Source organism: Mirounga angustirostris, unplaced genomic scaffold, assembly GCF_029215605.1.
Source record: "Mirounga angustirostris isolate CCGP_5_RB_7025 unplaced genomic scaffold, mMirAng1.0.hap1 SCAF_13, whole genome shotgun sequence".
Lineage (NCBI taxonomy): Eukaryota > Metazoa > Chordata > Mammalia > Carnivora > Phocidae > Mirounga > Mirounga angustirostris.
In genome coordinates this window covers 101,564,672-101,586,660 of record NW_026991721.1, presented here as the reverse complement: position 1 = coordinate 101,586,660, position 21,989 = coordinate 101,564,672, and the positions used below count along the sequence as shown (strand labels likewise).

At 38.4% G+C, this 21,989-nt stretch overlaps 1 protein-coding gene across 1 annotated transcript; it reads left to right on the top strand.

Annotated features, from left to right (window-relative positions):
* Positions 1 to 455: 455 nt before the first annotated feature.
* On the top strand, positions 456 to 19,435 carry HOATZ (HOATZ cilia and flagella associated protein). The gene is made up of 6 exons (XM_045892753.2): positions 456 to 1,440; positions 2,718 to 2,788; positions 15,034 to 15,097; positions 17,955 to 18,022; positions 18,698 to 18,757; positions 19,379 to 19,435. The coding sequence occupies exons 1-6, from the start codon at positions 1,215 to 1,217 to the stop codon at positions 19,433 to 19,435; spliced, it is 546 nt and encodes a 181-aa protein (XP_045748709.2). The 5' UTR covers positions 456 to 1,214.
* The last annotated feature ends 2,554 nt before the right edge of the window (positions 19,436 to 21,989 follow it).

Below are 21,989 nucleotides of genomic sequence, written 5' to 3'. Positions count from 1 at the left end.
AAAGATTTGGGAATCATCCAAATGAGCTGTCTGTGCACATTGGTGTGTTTGGGGGAAGGTGGGGTTTGGAAATGCTCCAGTATTACCCATTGCCTATTAATAGCTTATCCAAGAGAAAAATCAGTATTTTAGCAGCTAAATATACAATGTAAAATTCATATGTCTTTATAATTTATCAATTTCCTTCAGGCTCTTAACCAAAAAAAATTTAGATATATAATAGGATTTTTTCCTTCACTGATCTATGTCATTGTATAGACTTGTGATTATCAACTTTTGAACTGAGACTGTATTAGTATTTTGAAAGAATAAAGTGCCATAAGGTCATAAGTTGTGGTTATTACCTTTCCTAAGTTGGCTTTATGATGTCCATCTTAATTCCAGCCACACTAATTACAACTTTGCTATGGCTGAAATGGTTAGATTGTTCCTAGATTAATGAAATCTCCCAGGAAAGTTATTTATTCACACTTATTAATATTTTTGTAAAAATACATTAACATTTTTCATAATTTATTTTTCGGGAAGGGACTGAGTCCACACATCAGACATAGTCCTTCTTTTAAGTGATCATTTAGGACTGTTGCAGTGCAGGCAGCTTTTAGTGGGACTGATTTGTAAAGGCACAATCTAAATCCAGTTTCTTCCATGAGATTTCCCTTAAAGGATGGGGGAGAGGGGAATATACAACAAGGACTTTATACACAGGTACTTCTCAGCCCAGTTCAGCGCTCTGGCTCCCATGGGCTAGGATGTTAGCTGCCCTATTGAATTCTCCAACCACTATCCACATAAGGTGGGCAATCTGGTGTGGAAGGAGAGGTGGGTTGGGGTGGTAGGGCTAAGAGTTGAAAAGCTTTATTTAGATATATAGGTATATTTGGGGGGAAGGAAACTGGGGGGAGGGGGGTTTGAAGGCTGACTGAGGTGGTGCGAGAACTCAAGTGCTGCCCTACTGACTCCCAACAGGACAAGAACCACCCCAAACCTGATGTTTTTGACTCCTCCTATCTGGTCGCCAAGGCTTGGACTGGTCCTGAAGCCTGTGATACCGCAGAAGTGGGCTTCAGATCATCCACAGGCACGCGCTGGACCCCAGCGTCTATTCAGGAATCAAAGGGCTTCTGGCGGTGGTGGTTGCCCAGCTTGACGGTTCTCCGCAGGGCGGGGCTGGGAGAAGAGCGAGGGAACTCAGAGGAGCGTCCTGAGTTGCCATGGAAACGAGGGCCGGCGGAAGGCTTCCCAGCCACAAGGAGTCCGTTGAAATTTGCCCCCAGGGATTGCTGGTGTTCACCGGAACTTCGGAACAGGACTCGAACTTGGCCAAGCAGTTCTGGGTCGCGGCGTCGATGTACCCTACTAACGAATCTCAGTTGGTGCTGTCCCGAGGTAGCAGTCAGCGCCTGCCGGTGGCCCGGCCCTCTAGGCGCCGTCCGCCTGGTGAGTAGCAGCCTGGGGCCGCGGGCTTCTGCCTCCGTCATCAGTAACCAACCAGCGGGGCCACTGTCACAAGTAACCGCCGAACCTATTTCTAAAATAAGAATCTTTCATTTCAAATGTCTGAAAACCCTATACAGTTTTGTTTTTTTTTTAACTTCTCAGCAGTCCTTCCACCGGGAAAGCATCAGTGCTATATTCGTTACATCTAAAACCACATCTGAAAGTATCCCTTAGGTTATGGCATCTGTTTGGCTAAACAGTATAGAATAATCTGGGGGAAATATTATATGTTGGCTGAAAGGATGTTAAGGGTGGTTGTTTACATAATCAAGTTCAAACATGAAAGCCTCAGAGAAAGTTTGAATCAATATTAGGAACCAGGTCCCCAGACCTGTAAAACCTTAGTAAGCCAAAGAGATGGAAACTGTTATTACGCAATTTTTATAGGTATAGAAAGCTTAAATACCCCACCTTTTTTTAGAAAGCTTAAATATCTTTAATGCTATGGTCTTTCCAATAATTTCTTCACTTCCCTTTTGTATTTTTTTTTTTAAGATTTTATTTATTTATTTGACAGAGAGAGACACAGGGAGAGAGGGAACACAAGCAGGGGGAGTGGGAGTGGGAGAAGCAGGCTTCCCGCGGAGCAGGGAGCCTGATGCGGGGCTCGATCTCAGGACCCTGGGATCATGACCTGAGCCGAAGGCAGATGCTTAACAACTGAGCCACCCAGGCGCCCCCCCCTTTTGTATTTTTTAGAGAAAATTTACTTCCAACCTTTTAGCCTTGAGAAAAACAGTAAGTACCAAGTCTTAGGCATTTCAACATCCTGATTCCTAGATCCTTCAGAAAATAGGTAATAAGTATAAGGAGACATCTTTACACTTTGGCATAATTTTCTGAATTGCATATCAAAACCCTGTTCAGAGACCATCCTACTTATCCAGAGGAGAATGTCTAAATTCCCCTAACACGTTGAATAGAAATGCAAAAATTGGAAATTCTTTTACTGCAAAGATGTTCTCTTCAGAGACCTTTTCTTGTCACTGGACTCAGGCTTACTCCTCTTCTAAAGAGATTAGAGGCTCCCTTTGGCCATAGCTAATTAATTCAGTCTCCAATTATTTATGAATCGGTTTGTAAAGTTTCAGGACAGTACATATTTGTGTTTACCTTCCTATTCTGTTACTTTTTAACATTTATCCAAGTTTATATCAACATTATTATAAAATCATGATAAAATTATTTTAGATTGAATTTGACTTTATTTCCTTTAGAGACTACTGATATCACCGCTGAAACCATAAAGATTCAGGAATCTGAGGAGAAAAAAAAGTATCTCCAAAAGGTAGGCCAATATTTCAGAAGGTCATCTGATTTTCATTAGAAATTCATTATTATTTTCTAAATAATCCCAGTTATCCTTTTTAAACACATATATGTAAAATTTTTCTACTTCTGGCACATCAGCTTGAGCAATTAGAGAACATTTACTGGAATTTTTTTTTAAGATTTTATTTATTTATTTGACAGAGAGAGACACAGCGAGAGAGGGAACACAAGCAGGGGGAGTGGGAGAGGGAGAAGCAGGCTTCCCGCGGAGCAGGGAGCCCGACGCGGGGCTTGATCCCAGGACCCTGGGATCATGACCTGAGCCGAAAGCAGACGCCCAACGACTGAGCCACCCAGGCATCCCCCTTTATTGGAATTTTAACTGAAGATTAAATAATTATATAGATTATTATATATATAGTAGATTAAAAAATTCTATTAAATTTTGGCTATTCTCAGTCCCTGCAAAAGCCCAAGGATATATAGGAACAAGAGAATCAGAGGGAAATGGGGGAAAATGGATTCACACACCTTCCATCCAATAAAGCCCTAAACCATATACAATGTTCTAAGAATGTTGTAATAACTGGAAAGATCAAATAGAATTGACCATCTTAATAGGTCAAACTCAAATGATCCGATGAATGAGTCTGTCATCTAGAACCCTTTTGACTAAAGACTGAAATTGAACAAATTAGCATAGTCAAATCAACTGAACACATCTCTTTTTGGCAACGTCTCTTGTTTGCTTTTCATGATGCAGGCACAGACTTTAACTCCACAATTAATACAGTGATTTATAGCAACATTTTGTTTGGTTAATGGGTAAGTTCCATTCCTGTAACTGTTCCTGTACTATAAAAGTAAAGATAGAAGATTCACTTGGACCCAATATCTTTAATCATTGGATATACTGGCAAACTCTGAAAGACTTATCGGGAATTCTACATAGATTATAGAATAATGCATTTGTGTTTGCCAATCACATTAATTCACTTTATAGACTATTGGTGATTCCTCCAAACAAATGAGGTGATTATAAATAGTCAGCATTTTCTTCATTCTTGAGGATATTGGGCACTATGTGTTTGTACCAGGACTTAATGGGTGGATGGAGCCTAATTTTTAGTGAGGTAAAAATCATTAAATTCAACTTCCTCAGCACTTTTTAATTTTATTTTTGGAAGACATTAGAAATAAAGACTAAAGACAAACTACTGTCAATTCTTATCATGTTTTGTCAAACAATTAAGATGATGTGAGTTACAAGTGGATGTTCTGCTAATGGGCTATTATATCAGTAGTCTTAGAACTGGCTTCCTTGCCTCGGGTTCTTCTATGTTAATTACTTAATTCTATAGATATTGATTGAGAAGTACCAAGTGCTAAGTACCATACTAGATGCTGGGAATACAAAGGTAACATGTGGTCCTTGATTTCAAGGAGTTTATAGTCTGGTGGGAGAGACAGCCAATTAAAGTCAAGAGTTATGATACATTATTACAGTAGATGTATATGCACATAATACAATGGGAACACACTGAAGAACATCAAAATGAAACTTAAGGAATCAAGAAATGTTCCCAAGGAGCTGCGTTTCAAAGAATATATAGAGTTGACCAGACAAAGACTATGCAAAGCAGTCCTTCACAGTGTACTAGTTAGCTTCTTAAAACCCAAGTCCAATTATGCTTCTCTCCTTCTGTATTAGGGTGCTAGGGCTGCAGTTACAAAATATCACAGCCTGGGTGGCATAAACAACAGAATTTTATCTTCTCCCAGTTCTGAAGGCTGAGAGTATGAGATCAAGATGCCATCATAGTTGGTTTCTGATGAAACCTCTCTTCCTGGCCTGTGGATGGCCAACTCCTCACTGGGTCCTCACATGGCACAGGGAGAGAACTCTGGTGTCTCTTCCTCTTCTTATAAGGACACAAGTCCTATCTTGAGAGCCCCATTTATGACCTCATTTATGACCTCATTCAACCCTAATTACCCCCCCTTAAGGACCTACCTCAGAATACAGTTACACATGGAGTTAGGGCTTCAACATAGGAATGGCGGGGGGCACAATTCAGTCTATCCACCTACTTTCATTTCTTCCTTGGCTCTCCATTTCTACAGGATCAAGACCAAATCCTTCAGCATGGTATTTAAGTTCCTTTCCAATCTGGCCATAACCTGACTGAAATCTCCTGCCACCCTTCTCTTTCCCCTATACCCTTCCCCCATCCCCAGCGCAGCCCACTCTGTACCATTGGTTCTCCACCACGAGGCCAGGGTACACTCTGGATCCTCCCCATATGTGCTATCAAAGTGGTGAGTGGGTAAAATAGTTTTTGCTGAACCTCAATATGCACATTATTCTGTAATATCTGCCAAATTATACATTAAGTCAAGTGGGTCCTGCAATGCAGTAAAGAAGAAGATTCTGTTTGTTGAGAGTAGAAGAAGCCAAAAAAAAACCAGCAAGCCAGCAGGAAAGAAATAGAATGTCACCTGAACAGACATTTTTCCAAAGAAGACATCCAAATGGCCAACAGACACATGAAAAAGTGCTCAATATCGCTCGGCATCAGGGAAATCCAAATCAAAACCTCAATGAGATACCACCTCACACCAGTCAGAATGGCTAAAATTAACAAGTCAGGAAATGACAGATGTTGGTGGGGATGCGGAGAAAGGGGAACCCCCCTACACTGTTGGTGGGAATGCAAGCTAGTGCAGCCACAGTATGGAGGTTCCTCAAAAAGTTGAAATAGAGCTACCATATGATCCAGCAATTGCACTACTGGGTATTTACCCCAAAGATACAAAAGTAGGGATCCGAAAGGGTACGTGCACCCCGATGTTTATAGCAGCAATGTCCACAATAGCCAAACTGTGGAAAGAGCCAAGATGTCCATGGACAGATGAATGGATAAAGAAGATGTGGTATATATATATACAATGGAATATTATGCAGCCATCAAAAGGAATGAGATCTTGCCATTTGCAATGACGTGGATGGAACTGGAGGGTATTATGTTGAGTGAAATAAGTCAAACAGAGAAAGACATGTATCATATGATCTCACTGATATGAGGAATTCTTAATTGCAGGAAACAAACTGAGGGTTGCTGGAGTGGGGAGTGGGGTGGGAGGGATGGGGTGACTGGGTGATAGACACTGGGGAGGGTATGTGCTCTGGTAAGCGCTGTGAATTGTGCAAGACTGTTGAATCTCAGATCTGTACCTCTGAAACAAATAATGCAATATATGTTAAGGGAAAAAAAAGAAGAAGAAGAAGGTAGCGGGAGGGGAAGAATGAAGCAGGGGAAATTGGAGGGGTAGACGAACCATGAGAGATGATGGACTCTGAAAAACAAACAGGGTTCTAGAGGGGAGGGGAGTGGGAGGATGGGTTAGCCTGGTGGTGGGTATTGAGGAGGGCACATTCTGCATGGAGCACTGGGTGTTATGCACAAACAATGAATCATGGAACACTTCATCTAAAACTCATGATGTAATGTATGGGGATTAACATAAGAATAAAAAAAAGAAAGAAATAGAATGTCACCAAAGGTATGCCTTGTGAGTACATAGGAGAGCTTAGTCAGTACTGTATAGTAGAGTGCTGTTCAGACAAGCCGTGGTACAAAAGGCAAGAGAATCCTGCAATAACTGAGTGCTGTTACTAGATATCCTCAGATATTATTGTGATGTGGTATTCATAACAGCCAATTTAGTGAATGTTTACCATGTGCTATAAACTTACATATATCACCTCATATTCTCCTTAAAATCGCCTCCTGATGATTGTCCCCATTTAATCAAACTAGGCTTAAATGATTTTCCAGTTCCCACAAGTGACAAGTGGCAGAGCTGAGATTCAAAGCCTCTAGTCTAACTTCAAAGCCCATGAGACTCATTGTATTGTAATGTTTGCTGGCCATGGCACTGTTCGGGTCTGTTGCCAAATAACCTAAAATTCAAAACTGTAGTATAAATAAAACAAATATGAGAAACACTATTTCCAGCCCTGTGAGACTATAAGCTGTTTCTTCAACCTGCATTGCACTTTCGTGTCTGTACCTAAAATGCTCTTCCCCATTTGCCTTCAAGTCCCAGCTCAAATGCCAGTGTCTCTGGGCCAGGCAGGCGACCTAGAGACTAGCAGAATGAACAGCTTCCTGCTGCGTGCCCCTCCAGCAAGTCACCTCCATCTTTCTCGTAGGATTCATCCCAGTCTCTGGCCTGTGTTAGGTGCCAGTGTGCATCTTTCTGCCTTTCCTGCCAGATTACAGGCACCATGTGTAGTGGGCTCCAGAGACAGAGCGAGTCTGGAAGTCTAACTCTGCCACTTACTATTTGCCTCACCTTGAACAACCTCTTTAACTCTGTGAGGCTCAGCTTCCTCAGATGTAAAAGGAGGAATGTAAAAAAAAACTTGACAAAGTTGATGTAAGTTACGTGCAGTCCCTGGCCACAGTTTGCCTTCAACAAACGTAAATTCTCTTCTCCTCTATGAGGAGGGAGATCATTTCTTATTGCTTAAGCCCAGTGCCTTTCTTGTTATTGGAACTCAATACGTATTTGTGGATTGAATAAATAAATGCATAATTGAATGAATTAATGAGAGAACATATGCTCTATACAATGATATTTCCATTTTGTTTTGCCTTTCCCACATGTATCCATCTGGCAAATTTTTCTAGGCTGATAATTTTTGCAAGAATACTCCCCAAAGCTAATCTGTTTGCAAGTCTGCTTGAGGAGCATGTTAGCACATCACTTCTCTTCTCAGTTTTGCTTTTATCTCTTTCATCTCTATGTGGTGAGAGGAACTGTGACTCCCTGTAACTATGAAAATGTAGAGTCAATTTTTGGATGCTACTGTTTTTCTAGGTCTGTAGCACTCTACCTGCCCTACTGCCCTCACCATTCTATAATTTTTAGCTTGATGGCAGAAAATAAGTGGCAGTGGGAGGTTCTTTTTAGCTAATAAGAAATTTACAATGCTCTATTCAATTTCAGAGAATCTTCTACATATTTTGAGCACAGACATTGATAAGTAAATACCTAGTACGATTTTCATCTTAAAATGGGAAAAAGTATTTCCCATCAATTCTTCTAAAGGTTTTTCTTCTACTTTTTCTTAAAACTAATGAAAAATCTAAAAATTTCTTTTCCATTAGTCTTAAAAGTACCTTCATAAAAGCTTTTTCTCCCAATTGATACTAATTTTTTTGGTTGTTGAACTTTTTTTTAAACTGTAATGTTATCCTCCATTTTGGAATATATTCCAAATGGATTACATTATACATTATACAGTATACATTATAAATGCTTTTGGTTAGTGCACAAAATGCTATTAATCACATCTACTATTTGTTTGATGGATATCCATGGCAGAAAATCAAAAACAGTTGAGTCTGTCAAGATTAAATGGCTTATTCTGTCTATAAAGGAAATCTTATAGCACTGTACTAGACTATTATCCTTCCTTTGAGAGTTCTAAAGTAGTCTGAAAACATTATAATAAATGAGTAGTCAGCTAATTTTTTGAAATCATAAAACTAATTTGCTTTTTAGTTTTGCCACCTTTAAGAAAGCTCTTTAGCTGATTATCTCTTTATGAAAAGAATTATAAATAATTCATTTGCTGGGAGAAGGAAGAAGAGATCCGAGCAGTATTTTAAGGCATATATATAGATGGCATATTGGAAATATTCATCTGGAATCAAAGTTCTGACATGAGTGCATACAGACTAAGGATTTTTACAAGAAATTATGCAATCTACAGAACAACATGTCTGATATACTCTTTGTTGGGAATGGGATTTTAATCTATCCTATCACACAGCCTGGGCAACCAAGATTGACCATAGTGTAAGTCTTCCTCAAAAGTGAGCTTGCTATATAGCTCTTCCATGAACCAGAAGCAAGTCATGCTATGGGAAGATGCTTGAAGGAGAATCTAAGAAGCTTCACAAACTTTTAGTTACTGAATTATGAAACAAAATGAAAGCAGAAAACTTTAATGTTATCCTCCATTATCCCACACTTCCAAAGTAATAAGAGGGATACTTAAACTCATTATAAGTCAGTTTCATAGAGCCAAACCAAAGATGTAGGAAATTTCCTCAGTGTCATTGCCAGGACGCTCAGATAAAAGAAAATCCTCTTCAGTGTCAAATTGATCAGAATTGGCTTCCCAGACAAACCTAGATTTTCTCAGTAACAGTGTTATCTAGCATTTTTTTAAGTTTTGCTATGCTCTAATGCAGTATTAACAAAGTTCCTTTTCCTCCATAAAGTAAATACCATCAGGAAATGGTAGGTTTCTTCTTCACCAACAAAAGCTAGTCATTTAAATTCCTGTTGTTCCTAATTTGCCAAAGAATTCAAGTGGAAGAATCATAAAAATAGTGTGTGCATTCACAGTAACAAGCAAATATTTTGGTGGCAAATGATAATTAGATTACATAAATATGAATTATTCTTTTATGTTATCTATAGTACACTTTGTTTTCAAACATTATTCAAACTCAGGAAACATTTTCAGTTGACAGATGAGGTTCTCCTCTTAATCTTCTTTGTAACTTCTACAGTCCATGAAAATGTACTTGGGGAAAGGGATCAAATAGATGAGATTTGGGATCATGTAGGTGAATTCATTGCCCAAGACAGACCCAGCCCCAGAGCCGGACAGGACCATGTCCCCACAGCATCTTTTCCTCTTTTTTTCCAGAGATCTATGTACTTTATCTTCTATATACGTTCACCTTAAGAACAGAATAAAAACATTTTAAATCCTAAGATACAACTGGTCAAGAACCCATACTAATGATCTCCTTGTAAAACATGATTAAATGAAACCATTGAATGCAGAATGAAGCCCAAAAGGATTATATACGTTTTAAAATAAATGACAAGACAATGGTGGAAATATGGTCTACAGGTCACAGAACAGAGTCATAGTCAGTGAGCATTGTATGTTCTCTGAAGGAATTGATACCAGGAAAGACAAGAGAGAGAAATGTAAAGTCATGGTTCTAGTATATGTTATACAATGTTTGTCCAAAGCAGCTGAAAACTTTGCAGCCTTAAAAAGAGATGCAAGCAAGTTGAGGATCAAAGCTGAAGAGGCAATGCTAAGCTCAGGCAAGAAGGGCCAAGCAAAGCCATATAGTAAAATAAATCATGAGGCAAAAGTTAGAGAGTCTGATTTGGAAGAATTGGGCAAGACTTATTCAACAAATATTTATTGAGTACCTCTACATACCTGGCCTTGTGCTGGCGCTAGAGTCCAATGGTGGAGTCCAACATGGTTTAAAGATGTGAACTCCATCCTTATTTGAAACTTGCTGTCTAATCAGGGAGAGAGATATTTGTGAAAGAATTTTATGTGATGTTAGGACAACATTTAATAGGGCAGTATTAATCCAGTCAAGGGAACAGGAAGGATTTCTGCAAAGACAAGCTGAGATTTAAGGAGGAGTGGGCATTAATGAGGCCAGAAGAAGGGGTGGAGGGAGGAGTGGGAGAGCATTCCAGACAGCAGAGGCAGCTTTGCAAAGGTCCTATGCTTCAAAAGCCGTAGGGCATTTCAGAAACTGAATGGCCAGCAAGGTAATGCAAAGGTTCACATCAGATTTATTTGGAAAGGTCAGGAGACTATAATAATATGGAGAACGGTTTCCATTAAAATATGCATGATGGAGCCAAGAATGGATAGTAAGGGGCCAGAGCAGAAGGGGGCAAGCCTGATTGGAGGCCGTTGCAATCTTCCAGCTGGGAGGTGATGGTAAGGTTGAATTAGGAAAAGTGGATTCGAGAGAGAATTAGGAAGTCAAATAACTAAGGCTTAAACTATATATTGGATACGAAAGGTGAGGCCGAGCAAGCTATCAAAGATAACTCCTAGTACTCTGGATTGCAAATGGGTGCCATTGTCTGACACAAGGGACACTGGATAGATAAAGGCCGGGTGTTGCACTGGTATTTTCTTTTGTTTTGTTTTGTTGGAGAGCAGAAGGTTACAAACTGAGCTGAGACTTAACAAGTTTGAGGTGCCTGGGAGATAAGCAGGAGGAACTGTCCGATTGGCCTGAAACTCAGGGAAGTAGGGCCTGGGATGAGATTGGGAGTGATCTGATGGGGAGTCCCCCACCCCCTCCTTCTTACAGCCTAATGGCAGGACAGGAAAACACGCACCTGAAAAGAGCACGTGGTCAGTGCCATTAACCCATTTATCTTATCTATGTGCATCAATATGATGAAAACCCTAAGACTCAGTAGATACTTGTTTGTGGAGGACAAGCCTTGGTAATTAGACTGAATCATCAATAATATATCATATTCGATTGAATTGTGAAATGAAATATTCATTTTATGCTCCTATTTTCCTCATTAAAATTCAAAACTCACTGCTTTTTAAAAAATAAGTGCCTTTTAAAGCAACATTAATCTGTTTAGAAATCACTTTTACTTTCACGCATTTATTTTGTGCGAATGTTTTAAAACAAGCTACACTCTTCAGGTAATTATTATTGGTTTCCATTAAAAGATGTGTACAGAACTAAGAAAAAATATGTAGCAGAACCAAGAAAAAATATATTTTTTATTCTTCACAATGGGTAAGTTAATATTTTATTGAAACCTACGTTTAAAAAAAATTGAGTTGATTCCCTCTTACGTAATGACCGATATGTTTTCCTCATTTTAGTAAGCTGTCATTTTTAAATGAAATTATATATGTCAGAGCTGGGACTTGAGCCAGGATCAAGCAATTTCCAGGAGGTATGGAAAGGTGCTTAGATACGCATCCTTTTCCTGCCAGTCAGCATTCTTTCTCCAGTCAATAATCCTTTGACATCCTCCATCCACTCTTATAGATTGCTGCTGTTAGGTTTACCTCCTAAAACTCATGCTGGAGAAAGCCTTTTCACTGATTATTCAGGCTATCTTTTAAGGTATACAGTAGATCATTCGAGATCCAACAGTTCTGTTATCTTACTATATAGTAGGTATAAATTTACTATATGGAAATTGTAGCATCTACATAGCAGATTTCAGTTAATAGGCACAGGGAATGGTAGTAAAGTTATAGAGGAAATTCATCGTTGAAGCATTATCAAAATAAGCAAGCTGGCAGGTACATACTGCCTTTTGGAATCAAGCCCAAATGTGAGACTTTATATTGATGATACATAGTTTTACCTAAAGCCAATGATCATTCTCACCTTCCTCAAGATGGCACTTGTAACGTGGAAGAATGCAGCCTGCTGAGGACGACATCTGTAGACTAAGAACTGAAATTCCCTAGTGCTCCTCTTGGACTCCCAACCATAGGCATAGAATTAAAAAATTAAATTTAGGAGCCTCAAGAAAAAAAAATCAAATAATGTTCCTAACCTCTGTTAAACCATGGAGCCTTGGCTCTGCCTAGATGATATTACAAATTTGGAACGTAATTCCCATTTAATAGTTAACTTTTAATCAAAAATCCTATCATAAATATTTACTTTATATTAAATAAGATCTTAGAAAGCTCAAAAGTACTACCATTGGGGTGCCTGGGTGGCTCAGTTAAGCATCCAACTCTTGGTCTCAGCTCAGGTCTTGATCTCAGGGTTGTGAGTTTAAGCCTCACATTGGGCTCCATGCTGGCATAGAGCCTACTTAAAAAAAAATACTACTATAATTCAACTCTTCTTTATCCTTTAACACACTTTTTGCAAAGTGCTACATGATATCATAAAATAAACTTTGATGAAAGCTGACCTCAATCTCCCTACTCTCTATTCCCATAGCACTAATTTTCTGCTAGAATATAAATTTCTCTGAGAGTAGACTATACTTGTCTTATTCACCATGGTTAATCCTAATCATTAATTCTTCATTTTCAAAAGAAAGATTGAATGAAGAAACCAAAAAAAAAGAGGAAAAAGAGAAAGAAACCATCTGTTACTGTCTGTGTGGTGTGTGCGTGTAAGTGTTCCAAAATCTTTAGGATGTGTTTGAAGGGGTCTAGCAAAAGAAGCGTAAGATATGGAGTCAAACAAACAGTACTAGGAATGAGTCTGAATCCTTGGTCCTTCCAGTTACTAGTTAAGTGACCCTGAGATGAGTGGTTAATTTTTATGTGGTTGAGCTCTTTCTATCTGTAAAGCAGTGATAATAATAATAATACCCACTTCGCTGTGTCATGAGGATTGAGTAATCCCTCTCACAAGGCCTGTCATCCAGCAGTTACTCCATGAAAGTTTTATCTTCTCTGTTCCCTTTCTGTTTTCCTTTAACTCATAATTGAAAGATAAAATTGTAGTGGGTATAAAATAAGCTGTAGTATTAAATGAAATGCTTTGATAAAGGGATAAAAGGATGATGATATAGATTATGAAATGTTGTAGACTCTCATTATAAGATGATGAGTAGATCACAAAAGGCACCATCTCCCAGATTTCCACATCCTGATTGAAAGACACAATCAAGATTGGTTTGCCCGTAGTGTTAAGGAGACTTTCATAATATTTCCCCATAATCCTATCTTTATTTATCACCTGCAAAAATAAAAAATTAAAATTAAAAAAATATATATATATCACTGAAAATATATTTTGAAATTTCAACTATGGAGCAAAAATGTGTGGGCAGAGTTAGTTAACCCTTGCAGGTAAATAAAAGGTACTTAAATTTATCATAATGCCTCTCTCTCTGCAAGTCATGATGAAGTTCTGGATCAGTGGTTCCCAACCAGAACCCTATCAGAAATCAGCTGGGAAAGGACTATTTTTCAACTCTACAGACTCTTTGCAACAGTTCCTAGAAACCTAGAAAAAGACTAGTATAGAAGCCAAGGCACTATTAGAGGTGGTGAATAACAACAGCAATTTGACCCAATTCAGTCCAAGGCAAAGCCAACTGATGAGCTAAATGGTGGTTAAAATTAAAGTCACCTTTAAAATTAAAATAATGAATATGACCCTAAACTAATAAGCAACATAGGTTTGGTTTGCTTGTTTATTTTGTTTTTGCATTTTAGATGGATAAGCCTGTGTGTTATTTATTGAATCAGTCTGCTAAGTTATTTCTCCCTAGAAAATTGTCCATCTCATCTATATTTCTAAATGTATTGGCATAAAGAATTCAGTGTTTTTTAATCATCTTTTTAATCTCTGTCGTAGCTCTAGTTATTACTCCTTTTCATTTCTAATCATTTGTATTTTTTCTTAATAATTATGCCAAAGGGTTATCTATTTTAATAGTCTTCAAAAAACCAACACTCAGCTTTATTATTCTCCATCATATTTTTGGCTTCTATGGTACTAGTTATTGATTTTTATTACTTTTTCCTTCAATATTGGATTTGTTCTTATTTTCCTTCTACCTTCCTTCTTTTTTCAGTTTGGTCCTTAATTTTCCATTTTATCTCTAATGTAAGTATTCACAACTATAAATATCCCTCAAAATACTATTTCAGCTGCATCTCACAAGCCATATAGTATTTTCATTATTATTCCATTTTTAAGTGTTTGTAAATTTTCTACTTTGATTTCTAATTTGTCCCAAGAATTATTCAGAAGTATGCTTTTTAATTTCCAAGTGTATCAAGTCTTCTTAAGACATCTGGGTTTTTTTTTTATTTCTAAATTATACTGCAGTCAGAAACATAGTCTCTGTTTTCTACTAAACCAAGTTTAAACAGAGTCATCTTTATGTCAAGGTTCTCAGATATGATGCCATCCAACTGTCCTACCCTTTATACTCCTGTTCCCCAAAACACATATCTTGTCCCAGGCAAGCCAGGCTTATCATCATCTTTAAGCCTCTTTCAGCTCATTCCTATTTCCGTGTCTCCATTTATTTTTAACTGGACTGTTACCTTCTTTCTGTCACTGTGCACGCTCTTTGTGTATTTTGGAGCTCCTTTAATGTTCTTCTGAACTTTCTACAGGTTTTAAAATTATAAACTTATGTTAAGATTTATATCAGCAGTGAATGTGTTTAAATATTATTTTATATGCATTTTTTCATTTTCTGATGTTTGTGCCATGACCGTATATTGCATTTATGTTCAATGGAAAGAATAAAGAATTTTTTTCAATTTCCACGTGAATTAATATATTTCCTCCAGTATTTTTTGGTCTGTTTTCTTCATGGTTTTTTCCTTTTAGACCATCTGCTCCTCTCATTATATAATAATAATATTTTGAGAATTAATTACATAGCACATATACTATAAGTCCTTTACTCCCATTCTTATTTAATCCTCAGAACAACTCTGAGAAGTACCGTAATTACCCTTGTTTAATACCTGAGGAAGTTGAGGTTGAAACATGTAAGTGAATTTTTCAAAGTCACATAGCTAAACTACAGTAAAGACAGTTTGAATCTGGGTCTCTCTGACAATGAACCAAGGTGTTTAACTACTATACCATACTAGTTCCAAGAATTTCTAGATTATCTGAGTATTGGGATGGTTGCTAGGTGACTAGGCAAAGACTTCGTTTTGAAATCACTCCAATACTCTTCTAAGATAGTCTTAGGATTAAATTCAGTAGTTCAGCTTATACTGTGGTATTCAAGAGAAAATTTCTTTTGGTAACGTAGATAAGTAATCAGAGGAATAGACACATATACTATTTCTGATTAATGTTTCACTCAAAAAATTTCAGTCATAAGCCAAAGAAGAAATGGATTTTTCATATGAGAACCAGGTCCTGTGAAGAAAGGGCCTTTCTTTCAAAGTCTGGTGTTTATTAAGAGTTTCTTTAATAACTGAAAATTACCTAGGGAGAACATTTCTAATACACTGGGGAATTTGTGGACAGAGGAATTTGCACTGCGTTATCAAGGGCAAATAATCTCTTGGGCATCCCTCCTTGTCTCCCCCTTTCCTCCACCCCACTCCATTCATCAGCTCACCTGCAGGCCAGGGGTGGAGTCATCAGATCCTCCACGACTGTCCACAGGGGGTGGCCAACCTATCCTTCTCCTCTTTTTCTCACTCTTCCACATTTTGAAAGCATTGGAAGAAAAATTTTCTCTGATAATAATAATACCTACCATTTATTAAATATTTACCATACACCATGCACTATGTTAAGCAGTGTTTGCATGATCTCCAGTTTTCACAACAACCTTCCTTAGAAATGAGAAATCCAAATCTCAGAAAGTGGCTCTTTGATTTACTCTGAATCATAAACCTCTAACCTGTGGGTTAGAGATTACAGTTGGAGGGAAGAAAGGAGGAACCAGGAGGGATAGTGAAGCTATTACTTGCCATTAATCATACAGCAGAATTGAGATTCAACACAGATCTGTACCTCTGAAGCAAATAATACATTATATGTTAAAAAAAAAAAAAAAAAGAAGAAGAAGAAGAAGAAGATAGCAGGAGGGGAAGAATGAAAGGGGGGGAAATTGGAGGGGGAGATGAACCATGAGAGACAGTGGACTCTGAAAAACAAATTGAGGGTTCTAGAGGGGAGGGTGGTGGGAGGATGGGTTAGCCTGGTGATGGGTATTAAGGAGGACATGTTCTGCATGGAGCACTGGGTGTTATGCGCAAACAATGAATCATGGAACACTACATCTAAAAGTAATGATGTAATGTATGGTGATTAACATAAACAATAAAAAATTTTTAAAAATTTAATAAAAAATTTAATAAAATTTAATAAAAATTTAAATTAAATTTTAATTTAAATTTTAAAATTTAATTTTAAATTTAAATTTAATTTAATTTAAATTTAATTTTTAAATTTAATTTTAAATTAAAATTTAATTTAAAAAATTTAATAAAAAAAAAAGAAGAAGAAACCAACCTTGAAAACCTACATTGAAAACATCCCAGGTTTTCCATTTTACATATATCTTTTACATACCCTCAAATGTTCTACATATGTAGAAAATAATCTACAGACATTATTTTAGTCAGTTCCTAGCAAGTAGACAGGTATTATGAAACTTAGCTTAGTATTTGCAAGCACCCTGGATTCTTTTTCTTTCAATAATTGTGGTATATGAGGCTCAAAATTCAAGTCAAAAGTAGAAATCCTGTCCCAAAATAAAAATATCATAGGCTTATAAAAGACAAGATTCATATGACATGAACAAAGGAGGCAAACCAAGGTACAGGTGTACCTGCCCCAGCGGCTGATTCCTCCTGCCCTGCACGGGCTCCTCCTCCCAGGTGTCTCTGTGGAGCACGCCCGAGGTTGGTAGCTTCTCCTGCGGGCACCTGGGCTGAGGACCCCTTCTGAGGAACTACTCAGCCATGCAGCTGCCTCCCCGGCTTTGTACACCCTGTTTCCGCTGCCTCAAAAGCTTTTATCCCCATCCTTTCTCTGTTGCAATCTGGTGACTACTACTTGCAGGAACAAGGTTGTCACTTCTGGGACATCTTCGAGTCTCCCTGTAGATCCATACCCACCCTAGTCTGAATTAAGCGTCTCTTTTCAGGTCTCTGATCGCACCCTCTACTACCCGCATCGTAGCACTCTTGAAAGTACTCTCTGCAATGACCTTGTAGGCAGGAACTGCGTTGTTCAGCCCCTAGCACGGTCATGTTACATCATAGGTGCTCTTTATGGATTGAAATGTGTCTCCCCTTAAAAAGGATACGTTGAAGTCCCAATCCCCAATACCTCAGGATGTGACCTTATTTGGAAACTGAGTCACTGTAGATGGAATTAGCTAAGGTAATTATTAATGGAGCAGGGTGGGGTGTCCTTATTAGACAGCCACGAGAAGACAGAGACACACAGAGAAAGCAACGTGCCTAAGCAGGCAGAATTTGGAGTTACACAGTTGCAACAGAGAGTGACAGATTGCCAGCAATCACCAGAGGCCAGGCGGAGGCAAGGGAGGATTCCCCTAGACGTCTCAGGGGAGCATGGCCCAGCGTACACCTTGATCTTAGACTTCTAGCATCCAGAATTGTGAGACAATAAATATCCATTGTTTTAAACCAGCCAGTTTATGATTGCCCTAGGAAAACAGTGCCGTGCTCAATAAATTTGAATGGATGGATGACTTTGAATTTTTACCTATGACAGATCTGTGTCTCTTCTGTTATTTCTTGTTTCTAGCCTTGATCTAACAGAGCTTCTTTCATTTTATTTGGCCACTTGAAGGGTACAAATTTTATTTGTCTGATTCTCAGGTTTTTCTTTTGTTCTCAAATGTTGTAGATGCAATTTTCTGCCTGGATGTCTCCAAAACTGACATAACTGGATTTTATGAAAGAATTTTTGTACCTGTATTTGCCTCTTTTTCATAGTCTATATCTTGATAAATCTTCATGCCTACACTAAATTAGTTTTTTACACTTAGGAAAGCAGAGGAGAGACGAGAGAATGAGATTCCATATGTGAGCTCCTAAGAGCCATCTTGTCGTGGACTTAGGCTGTGGCGTGCTGTTTGAGTTTGCTGATCTTACTATTTAATGGCAATTTAGTGGGGTGGACAGCAGCTGGGGCTTTGTTGTCAAACAGAGCTGGGATCAACCACAGTTCTGCCACTTCCTGGCTTGGGTACGTTTTTTTAACTTCAGTTTCCTCCTTTGTAAAATGGGTAATATAGTGTCAAACTTCTGAGTTATTACAAGAAAATAATGGCATAATGTACATAAAGTTCTTAGCATAGTTCATGTAGTAAAGTCTTACTAAAAGTTATTATAAGATTATTAGATGGGCACCAAAAACACCCTCCCACTGAGTATCAAAATCACATTTTGTAAAGCAGCGTCCTTTGGAATCAACTGTGTTACAAATGGAAAGTATAAATCTATCATAGAAAACACATATTTTAAAATTCTACCAAAGAATACCAGAAGGGAAATGCAAAAAAAAAAAAAAAAATCTACCCTTTACAGGCAAAAGCTTGATTATTGAGTCAAAAAACTCACCCACTCTTATTTTTTCCCTTTAAACAGGCTAAAAGGAGAGATGAGATTCTCCAACTCTTAAGAAAACAAAGAGAAGAGAGGATCTCGGTGAGACTGAGAGGCATTCAAATCAATCTAACCAGTGGCGGGGGCAGGGGAAGAGACTATGGCAAATTCTCAGAGGTTTTATGGATTGTCCCCATAAACCTAAACACTCATAGCCCAGAGCCTTCTATCTACAGGGTACAGACATCAGGCAGTTTGGTCATCCTTGAGAAACCAAAAAATTCTCCAGAGTGTGCTACTCTATTAGGATAGAAATGAGGTGGTGGTGGTAGCAGGTTTGTCCCCCGTATGATAAAGCTCTAGGATAGTCACACGGCTGAGCTACCACAGTGCTCATCCTTGTTTTACAATGATTGATCTTGCTGAGATCATACAAAAACAAATGCTAAATGAAGAGAAACATAATAAAAATAGTAAAACAAATAATAGCACCGTATAAACTTTCAGATGTACAAACACCTGGTCTCTTGAATGAACCCCAAATATGCTTCATCTGGAACATTTCTAATCCCAGTGTCTCCAGATTAAAGAAGCTAGTCTGTATAGACTCTGTGATAATTTGACCTTAGGTGTTTTGTTTTGTTTTTTTTCAAGTAAGGAAATGTCAGTCAGTGCAAGAAGTAAAAATTGTGCTTTTTGAGTTCTGTTTTGTTTTGTTTTTAGAAAGAAGTGGTTTCCCTTCCTTATAAGCCAAAGGCCAAAGTACACAAAGCAAAGTAAGTTTACTTCTGTCAAATATGTTCTTACCTTTCTAGTTCCCCCCATAGAGAAGCACTGTTTTTGGTACTTCCTTTGCCTCCTACCCTCAAATGTTCTAAAAACCCACCCACTGTAGTCACAGATTTCTTGCCTTGAATAAACCTTCTCCTCAGCCACATTAAAGCCTGTGTGCCCACTTGCCTCTCTGTGCAGCAGGCCAGCATAAAATGGTCAAACAGGACAGCAGATCAAGCCTGAATCTTTGCACATATTCCCTTCCCCCACTCTCCTGTTCTTGGCGTATTCACCTGCCCACTTGGCCTCTCAACTCCCCCCGCCCTCTCCCTCCTCCCTACACCTAGCTCCCTCATCTGTAGTAACTCAGCAGGTCTTTTAGATTACCAGCTCGATACCACCAAAGGCATCCCTAAGGTTGCTAAATCTAGGTTCATGTAGCAAGGGCGGTAGCCTCACAGCAAGGGGTTAATAGCCTTATCCCTGGAAAAATGTTAGAGCAGGAGAAGGCATCGGTCTGAAGAGTTTAAAGGAACAACCTAACACCAGTTAATTATTAAAGAAGCCCTAACCAAAAAAAAAACAAAAAAACAAAAAAACACAACTCTCCATTTTCTGTATTATGACTGAAAACCAATGTGGCTAACTCAACATTAGTTTGACAAATATATATTTGCATGCTGTATTCGGGGAAGAACAGTTAACAAGAGAATTTAGATTCTGCTCTCACTGGTATTGAGGTTGACTCCCTTTAATGTTATCGAAGTAATATTCTTAAAAAATATGTCCACAGTGATTTTAAAAAGCTTTGAAAGAATGAAAAGATCATTTAATCACCTAGCTCTGTTGTCTACATAATACTCAGCAGTTTAATTTCTTGCTTTTTAGTCAGATGATTTGAATCAGATTCTAACAGTAGAGCAAAACTAGTCGATGGAAAGATGCATTTATCTGATTCAAATAATGGGTGAAGACTGGTAAGCCTGGGTGCTTTAGGTTTCTGGGCATATTTTTATAGGAATGCTCAGAACATTCCTGGTACCACCCCTGTTGATTCACCTAAGAGTAAAACATTATTTCACAGCTTGAATGGATAATTCTTTAGGTGCTTGCCTAATTCCTTTTGTATTCAACTTGCTCATTTTCCCTCCTCTGCCCTGAAGCCTTAGATTTCATTCCATTTCACTGGGACATCTTCCTTCTCTGAGCTTCTTACAAAGTTACCATCTGTACCATTCTTTCGGCAAATATCCGTATGCTACTCTGCAGCCATATTTTATAATTACTCAACTCATTAACTCTTACATTATTTAACTCTTCGTGTATTTTTTTTTTTTTTTTGAGAGAGAGAGAGAGCTCACGAGTGGGGGGCGGGGGGGGATGGCAGAGAGGGAGAGAGAGAGTCTTAAGTAGGCTCCATGTTCAGCACATAGCCCAACACAGGGCTCAGTCTCACCACCCTGAGATCATGACCTGAGCCAAAATCAAGAGTCAGACACTTAACCAACTGAGCCACCCAGGTGGCCCTCATGTATTTTTGACCTATCAACTATATTGCAAGCTCAGTGAGAAATTGAGTCACCCAAAGTGCCTAGCACACTAACTACATGTAGGAATTCAGAAAATATCGGTAACAAAATAGTTTAGTTCAAAAAGATCATGTAGGGGCACATGGGTGGCTCAGTTGGTTAAGCGATTGCCTTCGGCTCAGGTCATGATCCTGGAGTCCCTGGATCGAGTCCCGCATCGGGCTCCCTGCTCTGTAGGGATTCTGTTTCTCCCTCTGACCCTCTCCCCTCTTGTGTGCTCTCTCTCTCATTCTCTCTCTCTCAAATAAATAAATAAAATCTTTTAAAAAAAAAATCATGTAGTTCAGTATTAGTTAATTTAGGTGATGCTTTTATACTATACATGATAAACATTTTTAAATTTTTGAAATATTTTATACAGAATTGTAAAATACTCAACTTTTGCCCTCTTTTTCCTCCCTCCATACTTCCTTGTTTGCCCAACACCCCTTGCACACAGAGATACATGCCTTTACCATCCTCTTCCAACAGATCTTCTTAGGATAATCCAAGTCCACTTTTGTCAGAAAGAACTAGAAATAGAAAGTGTGTTCATAGTAAGCTTTTAGTATCAATATATTTATAGATTCATTATTCCTGTCCACCAAAGGAATACTTGCATTTTAAAAGAGGTCTGACTAGAAGGAAAGAAGGACCAATAGCTATTCCAAAGAAATCAATTATCAGTGATAATCACAAGTGTGACTCTCCGGTGAGCAAAATACATGTAGGGTAGGCGGTCTTCTCCCAAACCCTTTACATCACACTTCACAGCAAAATGACCATTCCTCTCACTTGTAAGTTTATACTTCGCTCCAAAATCCTCACGCATAGTCAGAATCCAAGACAGTCGATCTTTACTGGGGAAATTTTCAGGTGTTTCCAGGCTACCTGGTGTCCACAACTACGGAGCTCTGTGTCTTAAAACTGATTCATGTTATTGCCAACAGGAAAGTGACATCAGAGTCAGAGAAGGAAGACCAAGAGGAGGT